Raw genomic sequence first — 27,347 nt, 5'->3', positions numbered from 1 at the left:
GACCCCAATTCAAAACCCTACTCAGCAGTCTAGAGGCCAGTGGCCAGCAGTTTGACTCAGACATGTCAGCTGATGGAGGGTTTAGTAAAGCTCAGGAGTACAAGAATAATCTTTTCTGTCTAGGAAAAAGCCCATCTGTGAATAGCTGGCTTGACCCTTTGAAGCCTTGTGGAATGGAGCCTGGAGCCAAGAGTCCATCCAGCCTTAGAGGAGAGCTGACAGAGGGGCTTTGCTATCTGCTCAGGAGAGAATCTCAGGAGAGAATTGGAAAACAGAAATCTCAAACCAGGCACTGGTGTTTCAGGCCTATAATCCTGGCTACTTAGGAGACTGAGTTCTCAGAATCTCCATTCAAAATCAGTCTCTGAGTTAAAAAAAGGAAACAAACAAACAAACTTGACCCTCAGCCCATGCTGGAATTGGAAGGATGCGGAATTAAGAGATGCGGCCTAGTTAGAGGAAGCCCCCCACAGGAGGTGTGGCCTAATCGCTGCTGGTCTCTCTCTGCTTCCCAGGTTGGTGGGGTGAACAGGACATGCACCATCACCCACTCTGCATCGTGACATTCTGCCTCACTATTGGCCCATAAAGCAATGGGGCCAACTGGCCCCATGAGCTAAATGAAACCTTTCTTCCTTTTAACTTGATTACCCCAGGTATTTGTCAGTGCAGAAAGCTGACTGACACACAGAGGTTAATTTCAGTGCTGCAATGTTTAGGGGAGAAAAGAAAGTCTCAGAACATGCTTGTGGTATGCCACACTCTGTATTTTTTAAGGTTACACATGGCGCTCATTTATGCAGGCTCCCTTGGAGGAAGCAGAGGGGCTGCTTCTCAGACAAACTAGGGGCTGGGCCCGGCGTGGCCATGCTTTCTTCTCTTCCTTCTTCAGCACTGCGTGTGCACTGAGACATATTCATGTACTATTTGAATGAGGGGAGAGCATCAGAAGAAGAGAGCAAGAGTTACAAAATAGGGGCTGGGAGTATGGGACAAGTAGTAACATACCTGCCGAGGAAGCATGAGGCCCTGAGTTCAAATTTGAGGAAGAAAGACAGAGAGGGGGGGTGGGGAGGGAGAGAGGGAGAGCGAGCGAGCACAAGCTCCATAGAAATGGGCACCTTGAATACAGGAAAAATGGTGCCATGGTGCTGGACTACAGGAAAGGGTTTTTCTTTTAATCCTTGCTTTCCAGTCAGCCAGAGGGACCTTTGACCTCCCAGGACCCCCTCAGGAGATCTAACAATAAGGATTCCTGGTGACAAATGCAGGGTAGTAAATGTTATAAGGGAGGCATGGGACAGGGGGTGGGAGCACTTAAGCTGCTGAGGCTCTGAGGTAGTGTAGAACACACAGAGTAAAGACCAGAAGAGAGGATGGACACGAACGAGCAGGGAAGAGCCATCCTGCTGGGAAACAACACAAGATGGATGCCAGGTAATCGACACTTTGGTGGCTAGGCAAAGATTGAGCTCACTCTGCCCAGGGAAGGGGGACCTGAGAGCTTATGGGCTGGGGGTGCAAATGAGGAATGGTACAGCATTGTGGTGACTGTGCTGGATGCACTGGAGGAGGAGGATCCCAGGCAGGGAAACCAGGGGAAGATGCCTTCATCTTCATTCTTCACCTCTGTGAGAGCCTAGGGTGGCTTGACTCCAGACATGGAGGGGCAGTCGTAGAACAGGAAATGGTTCAAGTCATGAAGCGTTACGGGGGTCTTGTTGTTCCTGCTCATTTCCCAGAAACAGTATTTCCTTGTGAAGATTGACAGCCGATAATCGTGCTCCTGCAATCTCCCATGTGGCAGTGGTGATGGTGGCGGCAGCTCTAGCTCCAGGCGTCAGGGCCATGGAGGGATAACAGAAGATTTTTCTTCCTGATTTGGCTCAAGGCAGATTTGATGCAAGTGGAAGTTGAAAGCATTTGGACCAGTTATATTTCCTGAGCATGCAAGGAGAAGTTCATACCTGTTATAGCCATTTATTGAGAGGCAAGAAATGGTTAGCAAAGCTGCCCTTGGATCTAGGAGAGATTCCCCTTTCTTCTCTTCTTCAAAGGAACAGACTTTTTGCTGTTGGTGAAGGCCCTTGAAGACTGTAGTCTGAATTCAACTGGAAAATGGTCGCTAACTTCCAGAGCCTGAAAGGAGAAAAGGTAGGTAGATTCAGAGGCCAGGAGATGCCCGGACAAGCTATCAGTTTAGGAATGAGAAAATTCAGAAACAAAGGGAAGATGAATGCATGATATCACCCAGCCAACCAGTGAGCATCATCCTTGATCCAACTTGTTTCCTTGGTCAGGAACATTAGCAGGTTATCAAATGAAGGTTCAGTGGCTCAGTGTGGTGTCTTCCATGGTGAACTCAGAAAGTAACACCAGCCTACCTTTCCAAGATGGTAGCATGGAAGGCAAGGTGCCTGGCTGGGTACTGGTGGCTTATGTCTAGAATCCTAGTACTCAGAAGGCTGAGATCTGAGCACCAAGGTTGGAAGCCAGCCTATGCACAAAAGTCCATATGGCTCTTATCTCAATTAATCAGCAAAAAGCCAGAAGTAGAGATATGGCTCAAGTGGTAGAGTACCATCTTGAGCAAAAAAAGCCAAGCAAGAGTAAGAGGCCCTGAGTCCAATCCCTAGTACAGAAAGAAAGAAAAAGAAAAGGGGAGGAAGGGAAGGAAGGAAGAAAGGAAGGAAGGAAGGAAGCAAGGAAGGAAGGAAGGAAGGAAGGAAGGAAGGAAGGAAAGAAGGAAGGAAGGAAGGAAAGAAGGAAAGAAGGAGGGGAAGGAAGGTGGGAGGGAGGGAGGAGAGAAGGAAAAGGGAAGAAAGATAAGGTGACTGCCTTACCTCCTCTTCAGATAATCCATAAGCTTTTTGGAAGTCAAAGACACCATTTGAGTTGGGAACCACAGAGTCAACAATGTCTCGGCCTCGAAGCACGATCCTGGATCACAGGGAGGAAGACAAACCTGTGAATCCACACTGTGGGTTTCCAAGGTCAAACGTGTGTGTGTGTGTGTGTGTGTGTGTGTGTGTGTGTGTGTGTGTGTGTGTTGTCTGCAACTAACAGCATCCTGGCCCTTTTGTGTGGCACTCCAAGTCCACACCTAGCTGTAGGTTGGGACTCTAGAGGACAGTGCCTATATCTCCAAAACCATCCTGGTGTAAGGACAGGTTTTCTTAATATTTAATTCTTATTGTTATTATAAAGGTGATGCGCTGTGGGTTACAATTATATAAGTCAAGTCAAGAGTACATTTCTTTTTGGACAATGTCATTCCTTCCTTTGCTGTCTCTCAGTTTTTCCCTCTCATCCCCACCCACAAGTTGTGTAGTTCATTTTCCACACAGTGTCTAGTGCGGACCACTGCTGCATTGTTCAGCCTCTGAAGGACAGGTTTTCTACAAGCACACAACCCCAGGCAGCAATGGACTAGATACGAAGATGATCACTGCTCCTTTGATTCTTTTCTGCGTTTCCTGCTTGGATTGGACATGCTAGCTTATCTTTCCTACTTCCTTCAGAGAACTAGAGCAAGTCACCACTTCCAATATTTTGTAGGCAAGAAAATTAAGGCAGAATTTAACACTGGGCAGTTTTAAATGACCTTTTAGTTGTCTTTATGACAAACAATGCTGCTTTCTTACTATGGTATTAGGATATTTTCTTAAAATCACTTTCTTTCACATGGATGGATTTGTAGGAACACATGGAGAAACCCCCAAAGCAGGGTCTGCGCAGTGTGACACCCCGGAGGAATGCAGCAGTCTACTGAGTGTTGGAAATGGGGTCCAGTGGGTGGGACGGGTCTAGCCTATGTGGTCCTGACCTCTGCCTGAACAGGAAGTGAGGCAGACTGCCCTCCCTGCCTAGCTGCTCATCTATTCAAATTCAGACTGGTGGCTAGCTTTCTGAGTTTGTTAACACCACATCTTGGTTGTTTTTGTTTTTTGTCAGCCATAGAACTTGAATTCAGGGCCTGGGCACTGTCCCTGAGCTCAAAACTAGCACTCTACCACTTTGAGCCATAGCTTCACTTCCGGTTTTTCTGGTGGGTAATTGGAGATAGGAGTCTGGCAGATTTTCTTCACTAGGCTGGCTTTGAACTGTGATCCTCAGCTCTTAGCCTCCTGAGTAGTTAGGATTACAGGCATGAGCTACCAGTGCCCAGCTTTTTAAAAAATTGGTTTTGTTTTTATTTTTATTCAACTCAAATGTAAACTCTTTATGAAAGGCAATTTTTCAGACTCAGAGCGCAAAGAGCCACACAGGTACTGTTCTGTTTCAGAGCTCTGCTGTCTCTGTGTACCGGTCAGCTGTGTGGATTAGGTTTGCACAAGCTGAGCCAAGGCATACAAGGCGAGTCTCTGTGATCTTTATGCATCCCAGCAGTGCTTGGCACAGAGGTATTCTATAAATATATGAACCTAGAACAAAGGCCAAATCTATTTTTACAACCTTATTTGTAAACCAGAAAAAAAGTTATACATGTTGTTATGGAAACCAGAACATTTAAAGCATCAAATAAGAAGAGAGTCTTTTAAAAGATTCTATTCAATTCCACCATCCTTTGGCAAATGTGTATAAAATCAGGTTTCTTTAAGAAACCTCTTCCTCACTGACTCTGCCAGCCCATCTGGACTGCATGGCTCCCTCTCCTAGTGACTGCCTGCTCTGTCGGATCTCAAAGGTCAGAGAGAACAGTGCGGTCGGGCCAGTGACCTGTCCAAGGTCACACACCTGGCCTGGGTAAGATTGCAAGTGACATTCCTTCTAAGTTTGGCTCAAAACCCTTCAGAATGAGATGGATGGCTCATGACTATAATCCCAGTTACTCAGGAAGCTGAGAGCTGAGCATCAGGGATCAATGCCAGCCTGGACAGAAAAGTCCAAGAGACTCTTATCTCTAATCAGCAAAAAGCTGGAAGTGGAGGTGTAGCTCAAGTGGGAGAGCTCTAGCCTTGAGTAGATAAAAGCTAAAGGACAGTGCCCAGGCCTGAGTTCAAGCCTCAGGCCACACACACACACACACACACACACACACACGTGCGCGCGCACACACACACACATACACATACACACACCACACACACACACACACACACACACACACACACACACACACACACACACACACGAGATGTAGGGACCCCAGGTTCTGGTTCGTCAATTATCACCCTAGTTTCCTCTTTCAAAGGCTGGAGTGAAAGCAACTGAAAAGGAAACTCCAGCCCCTAAGTCCCCAAAGAGGAATAAGGAAGCCACACAGGGGGCCTGGGAGGAGAGCAGCCCGCTGAGCTCCCACGGCCCCCACCCAGGACCAGGCTCCCAGGGGGTTCCCTGCCTGCAGGGACAATCGTTGACACCCTTGGTGATCACATGTTTCTGAAACTTCCATTTCCCTCCTTGCTCAAGATGAAAGTACTTGAAAACCCCACAGCAGACGTTTTAATATTTTTTGTGCTGGTCCTGCAGCTTGAACTCAGGGTCTGGGCGCTATGCCTAAGCTGTTTTGCTCAAGGCTAGTGCTCTACCACTTGAGCCATAGCACCACTTCTGGCTTTTTCTGAGTAGTTTCTTAGAGACAAGAGTCTTTTGGACTTTCCTAACTGGACTGGCTTCGAACTGTGATCCTCAGATCTCAGCCTGCTGAGTAGCTAGGATTACAGGCAGGAGCCATCAGTGCCTGACTGGCTAGCTTTTAACCTCAATCCTCAGATCTGAGCCTCAGGAGTAGTTATGATTATAGGCATGAGTAGACATTTAAAGTACAATGAAAGCTATGACATAAAGAATGCATTTGCACATATAGCAGAAGTCTTAGGAGTATGAGTACTCTAGCCTGACTGCTGTCACTTTTTAAGTGGTCCCCTAAGGAAACCCACAAAACACCCAAGTCAGAAAGATACTCATCTCAGTAATGTTTCTAATGGCACACTCTCCATCATAGTATACCGTCCCTTGCAGGGGATGGGTGAACCATCGGTACTTTCCTTGATGAAGGAGCAAGTAACCATCAATGGATGCACTGAGCCACCTGGAGGGTGAGCTGGCTTTTCTACCATGCACCCCTCCCCCCTCCACTAGCAGCAGGTTCCCCCCCCCCCAGGGGTCTTCCACCTACCTGTCGTAGGCACAGTTGGTGCTCTTCTTGACTGTGGTGTCTTCTTGGTCTCCAATCAGCCAAACAAACCTGGGGTCAGTTCTCAGGCGAATGTTCTTCCAAGCCTTTTTGGGGACGTAGCTGCAGCCGGCATTGAAGTCACCCATGAAAATGAAATTCTGGAAGGTAGATGTTGGAACTGTCAGCGGTCCACTGGTGGGTGCTGCTTGAGCTGCTAGCAATAAGTGTCCCCCACATCCAGGGAAAGGGGGAATGCTCTGCCATCACTGTGCCCCCTCCAATCCGTAAGTTCTCCAGAACGCTAGAATGTGACTGTAGTTGGAAATAGGTTCTTAAAGCAGTAATTAAGTAAAATAAAGTCAGGTGGCTAGGCCCTAATCCAATCATATTGTGGTTTTCCTCTCTTTTTTTCCCCAATGCTTTATTTTAAAAAATTAATTGTTATTATAAAGGGGTTACAGTTATATAAGTCAGGTAAAGAGTACATTTTTTGGGGGGGGAACAATGTCATCTTTTCCCTCTCTCTCATTTTTCCTTCTGTCCCCACCTACAAATTGCATAGTTCATTTTCCACCTAGTATCTAGTGTATCTGTCTGCTGTAATTGATGAACCCTCCATTTCTGAGCCCCACATTACCCTCCCAAAGACAGATAAATGAACAAACAAGACAAAAACAAAAACAGTAACAAAGAAAAAACCTTTTGTTTCTATTTCCTGGAGTTCATTTTGCTACATAGTATTTTATATGATCAGATGCACATGCAGATTGCATTTTTAATTTTTTAAAAAGAAGAGGGGCTCTGGGAAGTGCACTTTTTCTTTTTTGGTCGGTTGTGGGTCTTGAACTCTGGGCCTGGGCGCTGTCCCTGCACTCTTCAACTCTACCACTGAACCACAGCACCATGTCCAGTTTTCTGGTGGTTTATTGGAGATAAGAGTCTCATGGATGTTCCTGCCTGGGCTGGCTTTGAACTGTGATCCTCAGATCTCAGCCTCCTGAGTAGGCATGATCCACTGGTGCTTGGCTACATTCCTTTTGTGTGTGAGTGGCGGGGGTGGGGGAGGGGGTGGGAGGGTGGGAGTGGGGGGGCCGTAGTGAGGCTTGAATTTTGAGCCTGGGCACTGTCCCTGAGCTCCTTTTGCTCAAGGTTCACACTCTACCACTTGAGCCATAGCTCCACTTCTGGCTTTTTCTGTGATTAATTGAAGGTAAGAGTCTCATGGGGGCTCTTTGCCAGGGCTGGCTTTGAACTGCAACCTTCAGATCTCAGCCTCCTGAGTAGTTAGGATTACAGTGGTGAGCCATCCTCACCCAGCCCAGCACATTCCATCTGAAGACCTCAGATTTGATATCCAAGGCCACATTAGAAAGGGAGGGGAGAAAGAAGAAGAGGAGGGGGAGGTAGGGGAGGAGGGAGGGAGGAAGGTAAGGAGAGAGGGAGAAAAGAAGGGAGAGAGGTAGAAGAGAGGGAAAGAGGAATCAAGGAGAGAGAGTAAGGAGAAGGGGATGGGAGGAAACGGAATGAAATGGAGCGGAGATTAGAACAGAGAGACAGGGATGTGGAAGAAGATGGTCATCCACAAGACCAAGAGACCCAGAGGGAAGCAATCGCGTTCACACACATGGATCTTGCACTTGGGAGTCTCTAGAACTGTGAGGAAACAACTTTGTGCTTTTCATTCGTGTAGCCTTTCCGTATGACAGCCCTCGCAAATCAATTTGAGAATCTGCCTTAGTCTCCCTTTTAAAAGAAGAGGCCACAGTTTAAACTGAGTGAGAGTTCTGGTAGTGAGTACAGACGTGTAGTAGAGGCGCTGTGGTTTCACAGAGCCCTCCTGGTCTTAGTCACCTGTCTACAGTTCTACAGCTCAGTGCAGGCTTGTGGGTGGGGCCCAGAAAGACAGCTTAGATCTTCCTTCACATCTTTTGTCTCTGGCTAGAAGTACTGCAGGCTCTATACACGTATAAATGAATCAGCACCGCTCTCTCTCTCCCCTACTCATCTTCTGTATGTGTGTCTGTCTGTGTGTGTGTGTACCAGGACTTGAACTCTGGGCCTTATGTTCTTGCTTGGCTGGTACTATACCACTTGAACCATACCTCCAGTCTAGTATTTTGCTGGTTATTTGGAGATAGAGCCTTTTGGAATTTTCTGCCTGGACTGGCTCTGAACCTTGATCCTCCAAGTCTCAGCCTCCTGAGTAGATAGAATTACAGGCTTGAGACACTGATGCCTGGATGTCTAATTGTTTTGAGGTTTAGGAATATATTCTTTGGAGGAAGCGGGGAGAATCCTAGGGGAGAGAGGAGCCACAGGGCACTGGAGCCATTACCTTCCCAGACCACTAACAGACATGTTCAGTTTTGGAAGTACTCCCCTCCCCCACAGGGCCCTTGGACCAGAATTTTCCTGTATAACAATGGAGGGGAAGTGTTAGATTTCCTTGTTTATGCCATTGTGTGGGAGTGGTTGCTGACTTTAAGATTTCTTGACCTCTGTGATCCCCTGAGATAAATGGACACAGCCAAGAGCAACAGGATGTCACCTTAACCTGACAACACCAGACTTGTGCTAATACAGGCACGCTCTGGTAAGCCTGCACGTGTTCCGGCCAGCATGAAATGTTTGGTAACGATGAATCTGTGTCTCACAACATTAAATGCTAGGTGATAGAAGGCACCATTAAACTCTAGAAACAGGATAGGGAAATTAAGTGGACGGTTCAATGTTATATTATCAGATCAAGAGTCAAACCCCAGCTGGCACCCGTAGCTCAAGCTACTCAGAAGGCTGAGACCTGGAGGACTGAGATTCGAAGCTGGCTCAGGCAGAAAAGTCTGCGAGACTCCATCTCCAAATAACCAAGAGAAAACGAAGCTTGGAGGTGTGGCTCAAGTGGTAGAGTACTAGCCATGAGCAAGAAAACCAATGAGTGTGAGACATCTAAGTTCAGGCACTAGTCCCAATGCTCAGTGGATGCTTGAATGAATGATTGTGCAAATGTTTTGAATGAATGAGTCTTTCTCTTGTCCTGCTATTCACAAAGAAGCAATGAAATGCACCCCTCATTTCCTTAGTACCCCAGCTCTGATCAACATATTTACCCTTGACTCATTCTGTACCTCAAGTAGCGGAACTGGGGAGGAGGGCAAGGAGCATGAAAATCACATCCCAAAAGGAGAAAAGGGGAACTTGGAAGGCCAGCTCTCTGGAGCACTTCCCGTAGCTGTTAGGAGCTTTCTCAGATTCCCTCACCACCTCACCCTCGCTGATGGGGCTGGCCCTGTCTTCTGTAGGAGGAAATAGTGGAGAGGGTAGGGGAACAACTGTTCCTCTTTTCCACTAAGCTCCCATCACTTGCCATTGAAGCATTCCTAGCTTCTCTGTGTCTCACTTTATTTGTCTGTCCTGGGCTTGAACTCAGGGCCTGGGCACCATCCCTCAACTTTTCAGGTCAAGGCTGGCTCTCTACCACAACTCTATTTCCCATTTTCTGGTGGTTAACTGGAGATAAGAGTCTCATGGACTTTCCTGCCCAAGCTGGCTTTGAACTGCAATCCTCAGATCTCAGCTTCCTGGGTAGCTAGGATTACAGGTGTAAACTACCAGCTCCCTGCTTGAGCCTTACTCTTAAGGGTTCCGAGGTATGGCACAAGTGGCCCAGCACAAGGTTGATGCCTTGAGTTCAAGCCTTGGTACCACCAAAAAGAAAACCTACCAAAGATCTAGGCCTCATTCTTCTCAGCTGCAAAATGGATCTGATGAAAGAAGCCATCTGTGGGATTGCTGGGCACCGGGCCCAGTGCCAGCTCCTCACTCAGCAATATTGGTATCCGTTATAAATGGGTCAAACTATGAATTCTGAAGGCCACCAGGGTGGTCCAGGCAGATTTGGCACAAAGGATGTTTAAGACTGAGGAGAAGACCTAAGATAAGTCTGAGACGTGGTGGTGGCCTGCCCCACCCCCACCTTCTCTTCCTCCAGGACTAGTTTCTGCCCCACAGGAAACAGACCACACGCAAGTCCTCACCTGTGTCTCCCACCGGCGCTGCACATCGGTGTGGACATCAGCCAGCTCGTCGATCTCTTTCACAGATGTGTCCGGGGTGGAGTGCAGGGGAACGATCACAAAGTCCTTGACAGCTGAGGACAGGACAGGAAGGTGGTCACTCCTTCCTCTGGTAGACTTCTGACCCCCCTCCCTCAACACCGGGGAAACTGGCTCTCCCTTCTAGCAGGTGGGGCCTGTGTCCTGTGATTCCCTGGTTCCCAGGGTCCAGCAATGGCTGAGACTGTAGTGATCTTAAGGTCTGTAAGCCTGCTCCCACTTGCCCTGCATGGCTAAGAGAAAGCTGGTACACAGTGTGTTCCTGGCTGGCACAGTGGCTGTTCCATTCTGGTTTACTTTTCTTCTTCTATACTGACAAACAAAAATAGTAGTCTTAAAACTAAGAGATCTAAGCCAGGTGCTGATGGCTCATGTGTGTCATCCTAGCTACTCAAGAGGTTGAGATCTGAGGATTGCAGTTCAAAGCCAGCCCGGGGCAGGACAGGCCATGAAACTCTTATCACGAATTAACCACCTAAAAACAAAACAAATCAAAACAAAAACCTAGAAGTGGAGCTGTGGCTGAAATTAGGGGAGTGCTAGCCTTGAGCAAAAAAACAAAAATACTCAGGGACAGTGCCCAGGCCCTGAGTTCAAGAACTAGTTCCAAAAAAAAAAAAAAAATAGCAAGGAGGAAGAGGGAGGTGGGAGAGGAGGAGGAGGAGGAGGAAGAAGGAAGAAGGAAGAAGTACTACATCTTCTCCTCTCTAGAATGAGAAGAAGCGCCCGGGTCACCTGGCGCTTCGTGCGTCCCCAGAGACGTGGAAGGAACCCTAAAACCACTGCGCCTGCGCATACCAGGCCGCTGCCTGTTCTCGGGGTGGCTGGGGCAAGGCAAGGGCATCCTGCAGTTCTCACCAGTGTGCGGGGACTGGAACCAAACCACAAAGGGCTCCCTGGAAAACACATCTGCGTCTCCATCCTGGTAGTCATGGTAGAGGTACTTGTCCTTCACCGTCACCAGCTTTTCCCTAGAAGAGAATAAAGGAAGTCCTCTTTGCTGAGCCCCAGGTTTCTTACTGGATTCCCAGGGTGCTCTGACTCTAGAGCACACAGGGACTTTAGCCTGGCAATCAAGGCTGAGTCAACTGCTCTCCACAGCCAGAACCTTTCAGGACTAGGAAGTTCAAGAGGGAATCGTGAGCCAGGTGCTTGTGGCTCATTCCTGTAATCCCAACTACTCAGGAGGCTGAGATCTGAGGATCAAGGTTCAGAGACAGCTGGGGCAGGAAAGTCCGTGAGACTCTATCTCTAATGAATCACCAAAAAGTAGAAGTGGAGCTGTGGTTCAAGTGGTAGAAAGCCAGCTCTGACCAAAAAAGCCAAGGGACAGCACCCAAGTCCTGAATTCAAGCCCAATACTGGCATTTAGGTGGGGTGGGGGGAAGAGAGGGAGAGAAAATTATGCAGGGCATGACAATGAAGGGTTAAAAAAAAAAAAACCCAACAACTCCTGACTCTGGCAAAAAGCAGATGTAAGGAAGTGGTTGGAGTTTTTCAATTTGAAGATTAAGACTGCATCAGGCCCAATTTTAACTGCAATTGTTTTGGCTGATAGAGACCTGGTTAGAGACCAGACCCTGTTTTTGAAGAATGGAAGTATATTTTAACTTGCCATCAGGTGCCGGTGCCCCAGCGGGTTATACTCACTTGTAGAGAAAGGCATACTGTTCTTTGTAAGTGTTTCTTCCAAGTCGGGAGCTAATCACATAGTTGTATGTAATGCCTCTCCTTGAATTTCTAGAAAACATAATATACATTGTGTCTTAAACAATCAACCTGCTGGGCTACATCTGTCCCCTCTCTCCTATCGTTTTCCTGCTCCCAAGGCATCATGTGGATCTTTCCACTCATTCTACCTTCGTTCCAGCCATCATTGCATGGAACTAAGATGTCTAACAAGATCGTCAGTCTTTGGGGGATCGGCCCTCTTTCCTTCTCACCTTTTTTCCTTTCCTCTCTCCCTCCCCACCCCCACCTTCACTGAAGCAAGATTTTACTATGTAGCCCAGGCTGACCTCCAATTTATAATGCTCCTGCTGTAGCCTCCCCAGTGCTGAGATTACTGGTGTGCACCACCATGCCAACCTTTAGTTCTATAAAGCTGGGTGCAATTTTAAACCCTTTTAACATTTGAGAGTACAAACTGGAAGACAGGTGCTAGGGACTCACACCTGTAATCCTAGCTACTCAAGAGGCTAATCACAAGAGGATTGTGGTTTGAAGTCAGCCTGGGTCGAAAAGTCTTTGAGGCTTCATCTCCAAATAATCAGAAAAATGCAAGACAGGAAGTACAGCTCAAACAGTAGAGGGCCAGTCTTGAGTGAAAAAGTTGAGTAAGAGCATGAGGCCCCAAGTTCAAGCTCTGGTACTAGCACTATAACTACACACATATACTTAAAAAGTAGAGAGCTGCTATTGGAACCCAGATCTTCCTATCCCAAACCCTACAAGCTTTGGCCTGCTGCTGTGGGAACCATGGAACCTTTTGACAATTAAGGCAGACTCAGAAACCCCTTCTCTGGCTCTCACCAGAGTTGTAGTTCAAGCTTCCTGGAAGAGTCAAGTTTAAGAGGCCGCCTTGTCTTTCTGCCCCTCTTGAGCATTTACCAGATGGAAGAGCATGTTCTCCTCCAAGAGAATTTCTTATATTCCTGACACTAGCAACTAGGATTTCCAGTCAATATTGTTGATAGGCCAGGGACTAGAGATTCAGCCATGAAGGGGCCTGGGCCCCGCCCCTTCCCTCCATGAGGGAAAACTGCGCTTGCGCCAAACCTTCTTCCAGCCCTACTCCATCAGGGCGAGACCTGATTCCTAACATTTGCTGGAGAAGGATCTGGGGCATGACCAAAGCAGCCTCGAGGACAGTGGGAAAGGAAGGGAAGTGGGGTTCAGGATCAACTTAGACTCCACAGAAGTTCCTGAGACTTCAAATATCATGGGCCCCCGGGAGTGAAGGTAAGAGGTCCTGCTGAACTAGTGTGTGGGGCCTGAATTGGCCCAGAGCTTGGGGTGACCGCTGGAAAATATCCTGCCTAGGGATGGACAAGACAGCAGGGGTGGTAGGGGGAGGTTGGAGGGGAACGGCTCAGTGGCAGAACACAGGCCTGAGTTCGAGCTCTACCAGGAGTCCTCAGAAGAGTCTGGGAAGGTTGGGGAGCACACCTTATATTGACCATGGAGGCTGGAGCCCACCTGTCCCCTCAGCCCCCCACACTCCTGGAAAGTGAAGGGGGACACTCCAGGAGAGGCTGGAAGAGAGAACTGGCTTGGAGTCAGCTGAGATGCAGGTCCAGAGGTAAGCCTGGCTGGATTGCTTGGGCAGATCCTTCCTCTCTGGGCCTCAGTTCCCCCAGAATCTGCCCCTCAGCTTTTGTTGGGGAGTAAATGTTCCAGACATGTAAACTGATCAGCAGGATGCCTGGCCTGGAGTTTAGCTGAGGCATTTATTGTCCCCAGACCATCAACTGCCATTCCAGTCGTTAGAGGTACCACTAGCAAGCCTGATCCATGGCCACCCACCAGGCTTGGTTCATGCTTCTGGGCAGGGGTTCGCTTAATTTTCCTGGAAGCCCAGAAAGATGCTACTACATTATCTCCACTTTACACATGGGGACATTGAGGCACAAAGAAATCCAAGATCCAGACCCAGGTGGTTCAATTCACACATCTCTACTTCCTCCATTTCCACCTTTCTAAGGTCAGACCCAGAAATCTGGCCAGACCAAAATCCTGCTGTGTGCCTGCTGTGTGCCAGCTTTCCCAGCTGTCCCCTCCCAGGCCCAGGGAGCCCAAGCTGCTTATCCACTGATGAAACCAAGTGAGTTTTCCTAACGCTAGAAAGCTAGCCATAGCCAGCTGTTACTGCTTGTCATTGCCAAAGATTAGAATCTTCTCTGTGTTTCTAAGTATGTTTGAGATACTCTGTAAGAAAAAGGAAAGATACAACATTCTCATTGGAAAACATAGAAAAAACACTCTTCAGTTCCTTGTCAATGTGTACTCTGGGATAGGCACCCACATTTGGTGCATTAACTTTGACTTTTTACAGTCTTAAAAACATAATTAGAGAGAGAGAGAAATGAAAAGGGTAACATTGTCCAAAAAGAAATGTACTCTTTACCTCACTTATGTAACTGTAATCCTTTTGTACATCACCTTTATAATAACAAAATTCTTTAAAAAAAAAAAAAACAACATAATTGAGCGGGGCACCCATGGCTCAGGCTTGTAATCCTAGCTAGGCAGGAAGCTAAGATCTGAGGATGGCGGTTCAAAGCCAGCAAGTGGGAAAGTCCATAAGACTGTTATCTTCAATTAACCAAAAAGCCAGAAGTAGAACTGTGGCTCAAGTGGTAGAGCACTATCATTGAGCAACAAAGCTAAGGGATAGTGCCCATCTCCTGAGTTTGAGCACCGGTATCAACATACATACACAGAACTGTAACTGAGTAAACACATTCCATATTATGTACTCTAGCTTGTTGCTTAATCTTATGATTTATCTACAATATAAGCATTATATAGAGGTTTTAAAAGCACATCAAGCTGGAGGTATAGCTTGGTGGCAGAACACTTGCTTCAGGGGCTGGGAAGGTGGCTCAGTGGTAGAGCATTTGCCTTGCATGCATGAGGCCCTGGGTTTGATTCCTCAGCACCACATAAGCAAAAAGAAAAATGCCGGAAGTGGCACTGTGACTCAAGTGGTAGAGTGCTAGCCAAGAGCTGAGGGACAGCGCCCAGGCCAAGAGTTCAGGCCCCACAACCAGACCCCAAAAAAACAAAAAAGAACACTTGCTTTAATCTTTCACATCAAGGAAGCTTGTTAAAATGGAGATTTTATTTATTTAGTCAGTTCTAGGCTTGAACTCTGGGCCTGGGCACTATCCCTCAGCATTTCAGCCCAAGGCAAGTGCTCTACCAATTGAGCTACAGTGCCACTTTTGGTTTTCTGAGTGGTTTATTGGAGGTAAGAGTCTCTTAGACTTTCCTGCACAGGCTGGCTTTGAACTGCAATCCTCAGATCTCAGCCTCCTGAGTAGCTAGGATTACAGGCATGAGCCACTGATGCCTGGCACATGGAGATATTTTGCCAAGTGTGGTGGCATCCATCTGTAAGCCCAGCACTCTGGAGGTCAGGGCAACACCAACTTGGGCTACTTAGTGTCTCCTCCTTTCCTTTGCCCAGACTCTTGATCCTCTCACAAATATTCTCACCCAGTGGTGGGAGGCACCAATGCAAGTTTAGCTCTCTTTTGGAGGGTACTCGGGTGGGTGGTTGCTGGGGTTTGATGTGTCCCCCAAAAGCCTTATGCTTTACAGGCTGGTGACCAAGGAAGTGGTGGAGGGTCTAGTGGGAGGAAGTGAGATCACTGGGGGCTTTCCTTGAAGAGGAAATTAGGATCTTGGTCTCCTCTTTCTCCTTTGTGGGTGCCAAGATCCTCACATACCTCCTTAGCCACATGCTGCTTCCACAATACACAGTTTTACCACGGGCCTCAAAGTGATGGGCCAACCGGCCATGGACTGAAACCCCCCAGATCGTGAGCCCAAACCTTTCTTCCCATAAGCTGTTTATTGCAGGTGTTTATCCCAGGGATGGAAAGCTGAGGAGGCCATGGGGCTGCTGCCCATGCAGAAAGATGGAAATTGTCAATATCAACAGCTGTCACCTGAACCTATTTAAGGACATTGCTTTCTTGAATTTTTTTTTTTGGGGGGGGGTTGGTCTGGTCGTGGAGCCTGAACTCTGGGCCTGGGCGCTGTCCCTCAGCTCTTCAGCTCAAGGGTAGCGCTCTACCACTTGAGCCACAGCGCCACTTCCAGCTTTTTTCTTTTTGCTTATATGGTGCTGAGGAATCCAACCCAGGGCCTCAGGCATGCAAGGCAAGCGCTCTACCACTGAGCCACCTTCCCAGCCCTCACAGCCATCTTTTTATGCTGGAATATTTAGCTTTAAGTTAACCTGTAGTAGGCATGATTTTTAACAGCTGCGTATCTCAGCCTGCAGGTATACATGATGATTTTTCTCCCTCTTTTTTTTTTTTTTTTGGCCAGTCGTGGGACCTGAACTCTGGGCCTGGGCACTGTCCCTCAGCTCTTCAGCTCAAGGCTAGTGCTCTAACCACTTGAGCCACAGCGCCACTTCCAGCTTTTTCTGCTTATATGGTGCTGAGGAATCGAACCCAGGGCCTCATGCATGCAAGGCAAGCACTCTACCGCTGAGCCACCTTCCCAGCCCGATTTTACTCACTCTTGTTTGCATCCAATCTTTTCTTTCTAATTGAACTTCTTAGCTCAGCCTCTTCTCTGCTAGTCTCATTTCTCTCTGCCCCAACCTCTCACCTGGTTTCCATAGATATTTCCATATATATGGAATTATATGTTATGTATATTATCTATTATGTATTATTACATACATATAAATATATATATATATATATATATATATATATATATAGTTTTCCTATATCATACTAAATGAGCCCATGGAAAGTTCCTAGGACTGTGGCTAAGAGAGGTGGGGTTATTGCTGGTGCTCACACTGCCTTCTGTTCGTCTTTGCTCTACAGTACTCTTCCTCTGGGCCTTCAGCCCTCCGGGGCCCCTCCTTACCCGTTCAGCCTCTCCATCAGCATGGGGCAGACCTTGTTGCTGCTGTCCTTGATCTCCATCAGGAGGATGAGGTCACAGCGCTTGATGACCTGGAGAGAGAATTCCCAGGGGTTTGAGGCCATTTATCAAAGGTCACAAAACCTTTTATTGTGCATTTATGATGTTTAGAGTGTGGCACTGAGTGCTTGTGAAAAATAATTCAGTTTCTTGCCTGAATTAGATGAAGGCCTCCCTGTGGTAGGTGTTTTAATTATGTCTGATGTAATTATTGTCATTGTGGTTTGAGACAGGGTCTTGCTCTGTTTCCCAAGCTGACCTTGAACTTCTGGGCTCAAGTAGTTTTCCTGCCTCAGCTTCTCAAATAGCTGGGATTACAGGTGTGCATAAGATGGCCAATGCATTTTGTCATTCTCACTTGATTTTTTTTTTGTGTATATCCATTTTAAAGACAAGGAGGCTGAGGATCAGGAGAGATCACGTACATTACATGACACCTAGAAGCTAGAAAGTAGCCAAGGCAGAATTTGATCCCAAGCAATCTTGAATCCAGTCCTGCACATCCTGCCTCTTCATTTCAACAGTCCTACAAGTAATAATAGCTGGGCACCATTCGCTCCTGCCTGTAAATCTAGCTACTCGGGAGGCTAAGATCTGAGGATTGTGGCTCAAAGCTAGTCTAGGCAGGAAAGTTCAGGAGACTCTGATCTCCAATGAACCAGCAAAAAGCTGGAAGTAGAATTGTGACTTGAGTGGTAGCATGTCAGCCTTGAGGGGCAAAAGAAAAAAGCTCAGGGACAACACTCAGACCCTGAGTACGGCCTTTATGAAGCTTCCTCAGAGGCTGGGCACTGGTGGTTCATACTTGTAATCCTAGGTACTTAGAAGGCTGAAATCAGTAGGATCATGGTTCCAGGCCACCCTAGGGAAAAAAGCCAGGAGATTCCATCTTGATGGAAGAAGCTAAGCGTGGTAGAACTAGGTGAGCCACCAGTGCCTGGCAGAAAGCTACACTTTTTAAATTAAGGATTTATAAGCAATTGGAATGCTGTTTTTAAAAGGAAAAAATAAAAGTAATTGATGAGGAAGGAATTGTGGGAAAGGACATGTTGGCCACAGTTGCTTAGGACATGGCCCTTACTTGTAGATTTGAACATGGATTAAATGAGTTGTCTTGTAGGGGAAACCTAATATGGTACCTGGCACATAGCTCTTAGGGCTGGGGTTAGCTCAGCGGTAGAGATTGGTACAGTACTTGTCCAGTTGCCAGAATGTCCTGGGTTTGATCCCAAACTCCAACAACAACAACAAAGTTGCTATTACCAGTGACTCACTGATTTTCCTAACTAAACATCATGTGGTCCATCTGTGCTATGTACTTTATTCATCTGAGGCCTGGGGTGGGGGGGCTGTCAATAATCTGAACACTAAGGGACCATGGAATAACAAGACTCTCAACATCCAGGGAGACCGAGAGGACCTTGTGATTGCCCTTCCTCCAACACCAAAGGGCAGCACCTTAGTGCCAAATGCATCGAGAGGATGGGTTCGCGCTCACTTCCGTGAGCGAGTCGGGCCTCAGCTTCCTGTTTCTTGTCCTGTTCTTGCTTACCAAGCACATGGGAGCCTGCCTCCAGCTGCCGCTAGCTTTCACTTCCCTTGCACGTGCCCCGGGTCTAATTCCCACACAGGAATGATTCCTACACAAGAGAATCTGTGCTGTAATAAGCGATAGCTTAAGCTCCTAATGGCAGAATTCTGGGGATGCAATTGGCAGCCATCCATCCCCGTGGCGTTAGCCAGGTAGCTTCATCTACCCATGTATCCCTCCTCCCTCTCATCTAGCCATGCATTGGCTTTCCCATCCAGTGTCCCAGCACATACAAGGCCTTCACATTTCCCACAGCTTTATCCTCAACTTCTGCCACAGCATCTGGCACAAGTGCCAGGGCACAGGGGGAGAGGAAGGACCGTGCTAGAACCAAATTTATTCTTCTGGCGTTGTAAGAAAAGTGTGAGAATGACTTTCCTGCTTGAGTGTTTACAAGTCATTTTGTGGAGCTGAAAGTATAGCTCAGAGTGGGCGGTGGGCTGCAGGCATATGAGGTCCCGGGTCCATCCTCAGCACCTTGAAAGGAGTTTTGTTGCTAGTTTCTAATTATGAAATAATATTGGCAATCAGGTGCCAGTGGCTCATGCCTGTAATGCTGGCCACTCGGAAGGCTGAGATCTGAGGACTGAGGGTGGAAGCCAGCCCTGGAAGACAAATCTCTGAGGCCCATATCAAAAAGCCAGAAGTAAAGGTGTGGCTCAAGTGGTAAACTAAAGCAAGAGTGTGAGGCCCTGAGCTTAAGTCCCAGTATCAGTACACTAATAATATTGGTTATTGTAGAGAATCTGAGAAATTCAGAAGCGTCAGAGAGGACTAGAAAAGTCCAGGGGACCTGCAACCTCACACCCCCAGCCCTGTGATTACTTAGTTACAAAGTGGCATCATCATGAGAATCCTATTGGTCCTAAGGATGGGCTATGTTTTTTCTTTTCTTTTTTTTGTACCAGTCCTAGTTCTGAACTCAGGGCCTGGCACTGTCCCTGAGCTTTTATGCTCCAGATTAGTCCTCTACCACTTGAGTCACAGTCACTTCTGGCTTTTTTGGTGCTTAATTGAAGAAAAGAGTTTTATAGGCTTTTCTGCCCAGGCTGACTTCCAACCAAGATCCTCAAATCTGAGCCTCCGGTGTAGCTAGAATTATAGCATGAGCCACCAGTGCTTGGCTTTCAATCACATGGCCTTGAGTTCACATCTTTACTTTATCATTCATCAACACATGACCTTAGGAGGTCACCCAAGCTTCCTGAGCCCCCAGATGCCTTCCCTGTGAATTTAGAAAACAGCCAGCATCCCAAGGACTGATCTCAGCTAGTCCCTGGCACGGTAAGCAGTGGTAATGTTTATCAGTCAGTTTTAGCCTTGCTTCGCTAGCAGAATACTGTTGCGAACTCTTCTTTCACTGTCCTGAAGTATTCAGTTTTCAAGTCTAGTCTTGCTACACATTTTCTCTGGTCGCAATTTCAGGCTAGATGACCAAGGGAAAAATATTTCTCCTGGCTCCATCTCCTGGGTAGGAGGATCCAAGGATGAACTTCTCCCTCCCCGCCCACCCCCTGCCCAGAAGGCCCTGAACCTGAGATTTCCCTAAGGCCAAATTTCTGCATGTTCATAGAAGGAAGGGAAAGTTTAAGGCACTATGCACATGACATCGTACAGTGCACATTGTGTGCACATTGCACATAGAATTGATGGAATCTGGGTGATGGGTATCACGAGCAGGCCTGGGAAAAGGGAACACAGACTAGCTGGGTCTAGAAAATTCTTGGGCAGAGGGTGGCAAATGAAACCCTAGTTTGTGCCTCTAACCAGGGAGCATGTGACTGGAGACCCTGGCATGGGTATGGTGCCTCATGTCTGTAATCCCAGCTCCTGGAGAGCAGAGATCTAAGGTTCAGCCTAATAAAAAGTATTCCATCACAACAAACAAGCCAGGTGCAGTGGCCTATATCTATAATCTCAGATACTCTGAAGGCATAAGTAGGAAAAATAACCTCAAGTCCAAAAGGCTCAAGTGAGACACTACTTGTCTAGCAAGTGCAAGGCCCTGAGTTCAACCCTCAGCACGATCAAAACAACAAACCCACAAAAGACCATGGTACTGAGTCTCTACCCTGCCCCTTCCATGCTGCCGAACCACCTCTCTGAGTTCCAAGTAACTTAGTCTTAAAATGAGCATACTATTTGGAGTGCTGGTAAAGCTCAACATGGGTGCTGTTTATTAAGGACCAAGCATCCCCCCCAAATAAAGACTACCATGAATGGAAACTCTCTGGGCCTCACACATGTACCACCCCCTACTTCCCCCCACCCCCAGCCCCAGGGCCCTGGAGCACTGAGCATGAGCTGTGTCCTCGGTGACTGTGTGGTGTTCCTGTGAGAACATGGGCGCTCACCGGGGCAGGGTTTGGCATTTCCACAATGGCACTTAGCAGGAATGGAGCACCTCGGTGGGAAAGGCAGCCTTCTCCTGCTCCAGCCTCCGAGGGCAGCGGTGTGCCCATGGTGATGAGTCCGGAATGACAGAGTGAGGCAGGCACCTGGCCTGTGTTCTTGGGTTTGGTCCCCACTCTTCCCCTGTCACTGCTACACTGAGCCCGTGTTCTCCATTATAAAGGGGGGAACGCTGTCCAGCCCCACTATTCAGTCAGTGTGTAGGGGCCCTGGCCTCCCAGAGGTGCCCAGCCCATGGACCTTAGAAGCCAGCCTGGGTTGAAAGCCTGGCGCTAGGACATGTGGTGTGAACTGGCGCTGCTGGCAGGGCCGGGGGATGGTCCCTGCGGCTTTGAGGCCATGGGGCACGGTCCTGACACAGTCCTCAGACATGCTGAGTGGGGGAATGGAGTCACTGAGAACAAAGAGCCCGCCCGGGGACTGTGGGTGCTCCGTGGGTTAAATAAACCAGGAAAGAGGTGGGGACTTGGGACATAGTTTCCTTGCCTGGCACAGCTCCCTCTTAGCCATGACATAGTGGCTCCCACAGACTTGGCACAGCTGTCCTGGGAAAACAACATCTGGAGGGCTTAGGGTGTTGTCCAACAGGCAGGGTGACCCAGAGTCCATCTCAGCAAGACCAGCGCAGGCTGGCCCTCACTGCGTCCCGTCTCCCCATGGCTGGTTCTGCTGGGGCGTGGCTCACCCAAGGGCTCGCTGCCCTTGTCCCACCAGGCAGACCAAAAGGACCCCCGGCTGATGGATGGATCAGAACCCAGAGCCCCATCTCACACAGGGTGACCAGCCGGCCAGTGTCCTGGGAGAGATTTTATTTCCCACCATCAAAAGGACAGAGCATCTCCCGATCACAGTGTCCCCAGACACGGGTCATATGACTCAAGGACAGCATCACCAGGTGCAGAGAAAGAATAGCCCTGGTGCTGGAGGGAGGGAGGGAAGAAGAAAGAAAGAAGAGAGGAAGGGCTTGCCTCCCCCATGCTCACCCAGCATCCTCTTCACTATCTCTGCCTACCCAGCTCCTCGGATGACATAGTACCTGACATGAGCACTCAGAGGTAGCAAAAGCCATCAGAAACAGCCAGCATCCACCTAGAACCTACAACATGTACTTATGCCTATGAAGGGGAAGAGCATTGTCAGTCCTGTTTGTAAGACCTGACAGGACTCCCTCCCCCCTCCTAAACTGACCCTTGTCATTGCTCCCATTCTCGATGTGATCACATTCTGAGCCAGCAGCTACCTTCACCTTAAGAACAAACTTTTAAAAATGATTCCTGAGTCTCACAGAGCCTTGCAGATAGGGGGAAGGCGTAAGAGGGGAGCAGGAACAAGTGGGGGGGCTCACCTTCACAATGACATCCATGGCCTTGCCATTGTCCTTCTTGCTTTCCCCAAAGGACCTCACATTGAAGGAGCAGAGCCTGAGGGCCAGGGTGTTCTGGAGGGCCAGCAGCAGCAGCAGCAGCAGCACTGGGGAAGCCCGGCTCCTTGGAGACATCCTGGCGTCCTGGCTTGGGCTGGGTGAGGCTCACTGACTTATAAAGGCAGCCGATAACAGGAATGACCGGATTCCTCTGGGCTTGCTTACTTTCACTTCTCTGAGGAACTGAAGATCGAACATGGGGGGGGGGGTTCCTATCCCCAAGGAAATAAGGTACTGCGCTGGTCTTGGGAGTGAGTCCTTATTTTTGTCACTCTGGTGAGGGACAGTGACATGCCTAATTTAGACACCAGCCACTGCAAAGCCACTCACATCCGAGAAGAACCGGCTGCTCTGACCTCTGGCCACCTTTCCTGTGGTCTGACAGCTGATGAAATGGCCAGTGGCCTCTCCAAGAGGGCCCCTGGGGTGGCAGGGGACCCCTGCCGTCCTCTGGAAGCAAGGGAAATTCCTGTTTTCTCAAAATCACTGGGATAGGATAGCCAGCTGTCCCTGGGTGCACCCACACTGTAATTCTGGAAACACCCGGATAGGTATCAATTAAGATCAGATTTAACTTTTTTTGAATGACATCATCAAGACCCATTTTACAGTGCCCAGTTTACTGTACTAAATGCCACAGTGGCCAGCTAGACTGGCCCTGTAGAGCAGCCCCTGTAGAGAGCCCTGTGGTTCTGGTGTCTGCAAGATTCCCATGACCCCGGGAAAAGAAAGTTTTGCAAGAATTGAAAGATTTTCGAGATTTGGGAGAGAGAACAGATCTGCAGATCGGTAAAGCAAGAGAAACAGGAAATGTCAGGATGTGCTGTGGGCTTTGGCCTGGAGAGTTCCTCAAAGCCAGCCTTGGACCAATGGGGAGTGATGGGGTTGGGGCAGTAGCCATGGCAACAATTCCGTACATCACCAAGGAACATCCTCAGCAGTTAGCATCCAGGCCAGGCAGCCAGGAATTGTAGAGATGACCCAGTGAGTGGTCATGGTTTCCTGAGGGGAATCTCTCAGCTCAGGCCTGACTGGGTCTCTGAAGAGTTAGCAGGATGGTGAAGTGTCTTCCAATTAGAGGAAGACAGAATTAAGTAGCACCTATGCCTATGGGACTCAACCACCACACCTTGTTTTTGTAATGAAAGATGTAATCTGTATTGTGTTTAGAATTTTATGAACTTACAACGCCAGAGAGATTTTTCCAGCCCATTAAGTGGATGTTCTTATAACTAACGTAAAATGTGCAGTTAGATAGATCCATTTAGATTCATGCCTTTACTTGAAATCTACGGACAATTTTAGAACATTTTTAAGGACCCTAGGGTAACAGAGTTCTTTTTAAAAACAAAACAAAACTCATGGCCTGTACGCTGTCTCTGAGCTTTGTTGCTCAAGGTTAGTGCTCTATCATTTGAGCTATAGCTCCACTTCCAGCTTTTTGGTGGTTAATTGGAGATGAGAGTCTCATAGACTTTCTTGCCCAGATTGGCTCTATGAACTGAGATCCTAAGATTTTGTCAGTTAAGGGGCTTCAACTCTGTCCCTCAGATCTTCAGCTCAAGGCTGGCACTCTAGCGCTTGAGCTACAGCACCACTTCCTGTTTTCTGGTGGTTTATTAGAAGTTAAGACTCTCACGGACTTCCCTGCCCAGGCTGGCTTTGAACCATGATCCTCAGATCTCATCCTCCTAAGTAGCTAGGATTACAGGTGTGAGCCACTGGCTCCAGGCAGGGTTCTTATTTTTATATATTAAATACTCAGAAGTGTTTAATATAAAAAAGGTGACTTTAGGCTGAGAAAGTGGCCCAGTGGTAGAGTGCTTGCCTTGCATGCATGAGGCCCTGGGTTCGATTCCTCAGTACCACATAAGCAGAAAAAGCCGGAAGTGGCGCTGTGGCTTCAAGAGGTAGAGCGCTTGCCTTGAGCTGAAGAGCTGAGGGACAGCGCCTAGGCCCAGAGTTCAGGCCCCAGAACCAAAGGGGAAAAAAAAGTGACTTTTTGTTGATAGACAATTGAAAAACTTTTATAAGAGTAAGTTATATTAAATTTGTAAAGGAAGTTTAAAATGTAAATAGCTCCAAAACCTTTGTATAGCTTTTGTTGGATTCAAGATTACCAGCTTTATCTAGTGTAAATACAAACCAGAAGATAAATATGGATTTTTAGATAATTCAGATTTATTTGGGCAGCCTGTTTCTTATCAGGAAATCCTAAATGAACTTATAAAAAGAGTAAGAACTTTCATAAGCTGAACTTGAGGATGGAATTTTATAGGGTAACAACCTCATCAGAGACCTAGAAACATCTGTAGAATAAACGAATTCAGCTAATCAGTTTTCAAAATAACTTTAATGCTGTGAACTTAAGTTTTTTTGCTTAAAATTTTTTTTTTGTTGGTCATGGGACTTGAATTCAGGACCTGGATACTGTCCCTTTTTTTTTTTTTTCTCAAGGCTAGTGCTCTACCACTTGGGCCACAGCACCACATCTGGTGGCTAATTGAAGTTAAGAGTTTTATGGGCTTTCTTACCTGGGCTGGCTTTGAACTGTGATCCTCAGATCTCAGCCTCCTGGGTAGCTAGAAATACAGATATGAGCCACTGGCTTAGAACTTAAGTGTTAAATGGTAAAATAAGCCTTTAATTTGTGGAGTCTGCATGTAGAAACTGCTTATAAGGATTAAAAATGTACCCCACAAGGGGAGGTGGCTCATGACTATAATCTACTGACTGGGGAGGCAAAGATTGAGAGGATCACAGTTTGAAGTCAACCCAGGCCAAAGTTTGTGAGCCGGCATCTCAAACAAAAGCTGTGCACAGTGGTCCCTACATGTCATTCCAGCTATGTGGGAAGTGCAAACAGAAGGATTGTGGTGCAGTTTAGCCAAGGCAGGCATTCAAGATCTATTTGAAAAATAACCAAAGTTCAAAGGTCCAGAGAGTGGCTCAAAGGTAGAGTGCTTGCCTAGCAAGATCCTAAATTGAACCCCCCAGGGCCTGAACTCCAATAAGATTGCACAGTCTGAGGAGTAAGACCCAACTCTGTACGTCCATGTTCATTTCACAAAGTTAGACTTTTATTTTATTTTACTTTTGGTCAGTCGTGGGGCCTGAACTCTGGGCCTGGGCGCTGTCCCTCAGCTCTTCAGCTCAAGGCTAGCGCTCTACCACTTGAACCATAGCGCCACTTCCAGCTTTTTTCTTTTTGCTTATGTGGTGCTGAGGAATCGAACCCAGGGCCTCATGCATGCAAGGCCAGCGCTCTACCACTGAGCCACCTTCCCAGCCCCTTATTTATTTTTATAATAATTATTTTGTGCCAGGACTGAGGCTTGAACTCAGGGCCTTGGCTCCTACTTGGCTTTTTCTCACAAGGCTCATTCTCATACCTTCACTTCTGGCTTTTTGTTGATTAATTGGAAACAAGAATCTCATATTTTTCTATCCTGGCCAGCTTTGAACCTGATCCTTAGAGCTCAGTCTCTTGAGTAGTTAGGATAACAGGCATGAGCTACTAGTTCCCAGCTTAGCTTTATGCATTTTTTAAAAAAGAAATGTTATTTTAAAAAATTACTAGATGAAGGAATTGTGGGAAAGGAGATGATGGCCACAGATGCTTCGGGCCCGGCGGGTCTTCATAAACTTTAGCTTGCTTTAAATGTGTTGAAGAAGCCTAATATGGTACCAGGCACACAGTGAGCTACTCAGCCTCCTATGTAGCTGGGATTACAGGCCTGAGCTGCCAGCATCTCCCCTAACTAACCACTTCTGGTTTTCTAGTGGTTAATTGGAGATAAGAGTCTCATGGACTTTCCTGCCCGGGCTGGCTTTGAACCACAATCCTCAGATCTCAGCCTCCTGAGTAGCTAGGATTACAGGCATGAGCCACTGGCGCCCGGCGCTCTCCCCATTTTCCATAACCAGTATGTTCAGGCTAGTATTTGATAGTTTTAAGAAACAAAATTGGGCTCAAGCCCCATGATGGACCAAAAAAAAAAAAAACCCAAAAGAAACAAAATCATAGCCGCGTGCTGGTGGCTCACGCCTGTAATCCTAGCTACTCAGGAGGCTGAGATCTGAGGATCTAGGTTCAAAGCCAGCCCAGGCAGGAAAGTCAATGAGACTCTTATCTCCAATAAACGCTAGAAAACTGGAAGTAGCACTGTGGCTCAAGCCGTAGAGTGCTCACCTTGAGCTGAAGAGTGCAGGGATAGTGCCCAAGCCCAGAGTTCAAGCCCCACGACCTACAAAAAAGAAAAAGAAACAAAGTCATATACTTAAGTACTTAGGGAAAGGAGGTAAAAGCCTTCCCTTCTTGTAAAGAGGTTGACCTTCCATGCAACCCCACCTTCTATCTGTATACAGTGAAACTCAGGGGAACTCTCCTCAGCTTTGGGGAGTGGCTGGGAAGGTTGAGGTGGGAGTGGGGAGGTCAGGTACCCAAGACAGGTACCCTTCCTATAGTTGCCTTGAGACATGGTCTGACTATGTAGGTCCATCCCTCCAGCTCATGATCCCTACCTCAACCTCTCAGTCCCAATGGCTGGGATTCCAGGTATGTGTCATCACACTCAGTAAGTTGGGAAGTTTGAGGCCATCCCTCTGAGAACCTGGGAGGAAAGGAGACCACTCTGAAGTGTCATTTGGTGGCTGTGGTGGCTGTTTCCTGCTGCATGGACTTCCAAACACCAGTCTGCCAGACACTCCTGGAATAAAAGTAAAGGTGTATCACTCTTTGCTGGAGAGTTACAGTGCATTTCAACATAGTAAATGTCCTGAAAAGTCCTGCAACTTTAAAAAAATTTTCTGTTAGTATCAATTATTGGTACAAGAAGGAGTATTCTTTTCTCTCCCTCCCTTTCCCATCCTTCCTTCCTTCCTTCCTTCCTTCCTTCCTTCCTTCCTTCCTTCCTTCCTTCCTTTCCTTTTCTGTTGGTCCTGGGACTTAAACTTAGGGCCTGGGTGCTTTTTGGCTTAAGCTAGCACTCTACCACTTAAGCCATACCTCTA

General features: G+C 47.6%; 1 protein-coding gene across 1 annotated transcript; it reads right to left on the bottom strand.

Moving 5' to 3' along the window:
* Window positions 1-746: 746 nt before the first annotated feature.
* On the bottom strand, window positions 747-22,544 carry Dnase1l3 (deoxyribonuclease I-like 3). The gene is made up of 8 exons (XM_013010551.1): window positions 22,257-22,544; window positions 16,852-16,940; window positions 11,884-11,973; window positions 11,092-11,204; window positions 10,156-10,268; window positions 6,122-6,279; window positions 2,844-2,940; window positions 747-2,139 (listed from the first exon to the last, which is right to left on the bottom strand). Exons 1-8 carry the CDS (start codon window positions 22,407-22,409, stop codon window positions 2,023-2,025), a joined length of 930 nt encoding a protein of 309 aa, XP_012866005.1. The 5' UTR covers window positions 22,410-22,544; the 3' UTR covers window positions 747-2,022.
* Window positions 22,545-27,347: the final 4,803 nt, after the last annotated feature.

This window comes from Dipodomys ordii, unplaced genomic scaffold, assembly GCF_000151885.1.
Source record: "Dipodomys ordii isolate 6190 unplaced genomic scaffold, Dord_2.0 Scaffold12, whole genome shotgun sequence".
In the NCBI taxonomy this organism is placed as follows: Eukaryota; Metazoa; Chordata; class Mammalia; order Rodentia; family Heteromyidae; genus Dipodomys; species Dipodomys ordii.
This window is presented reverse-complemented; position numbering and strand designations above follow the sequence as displayed.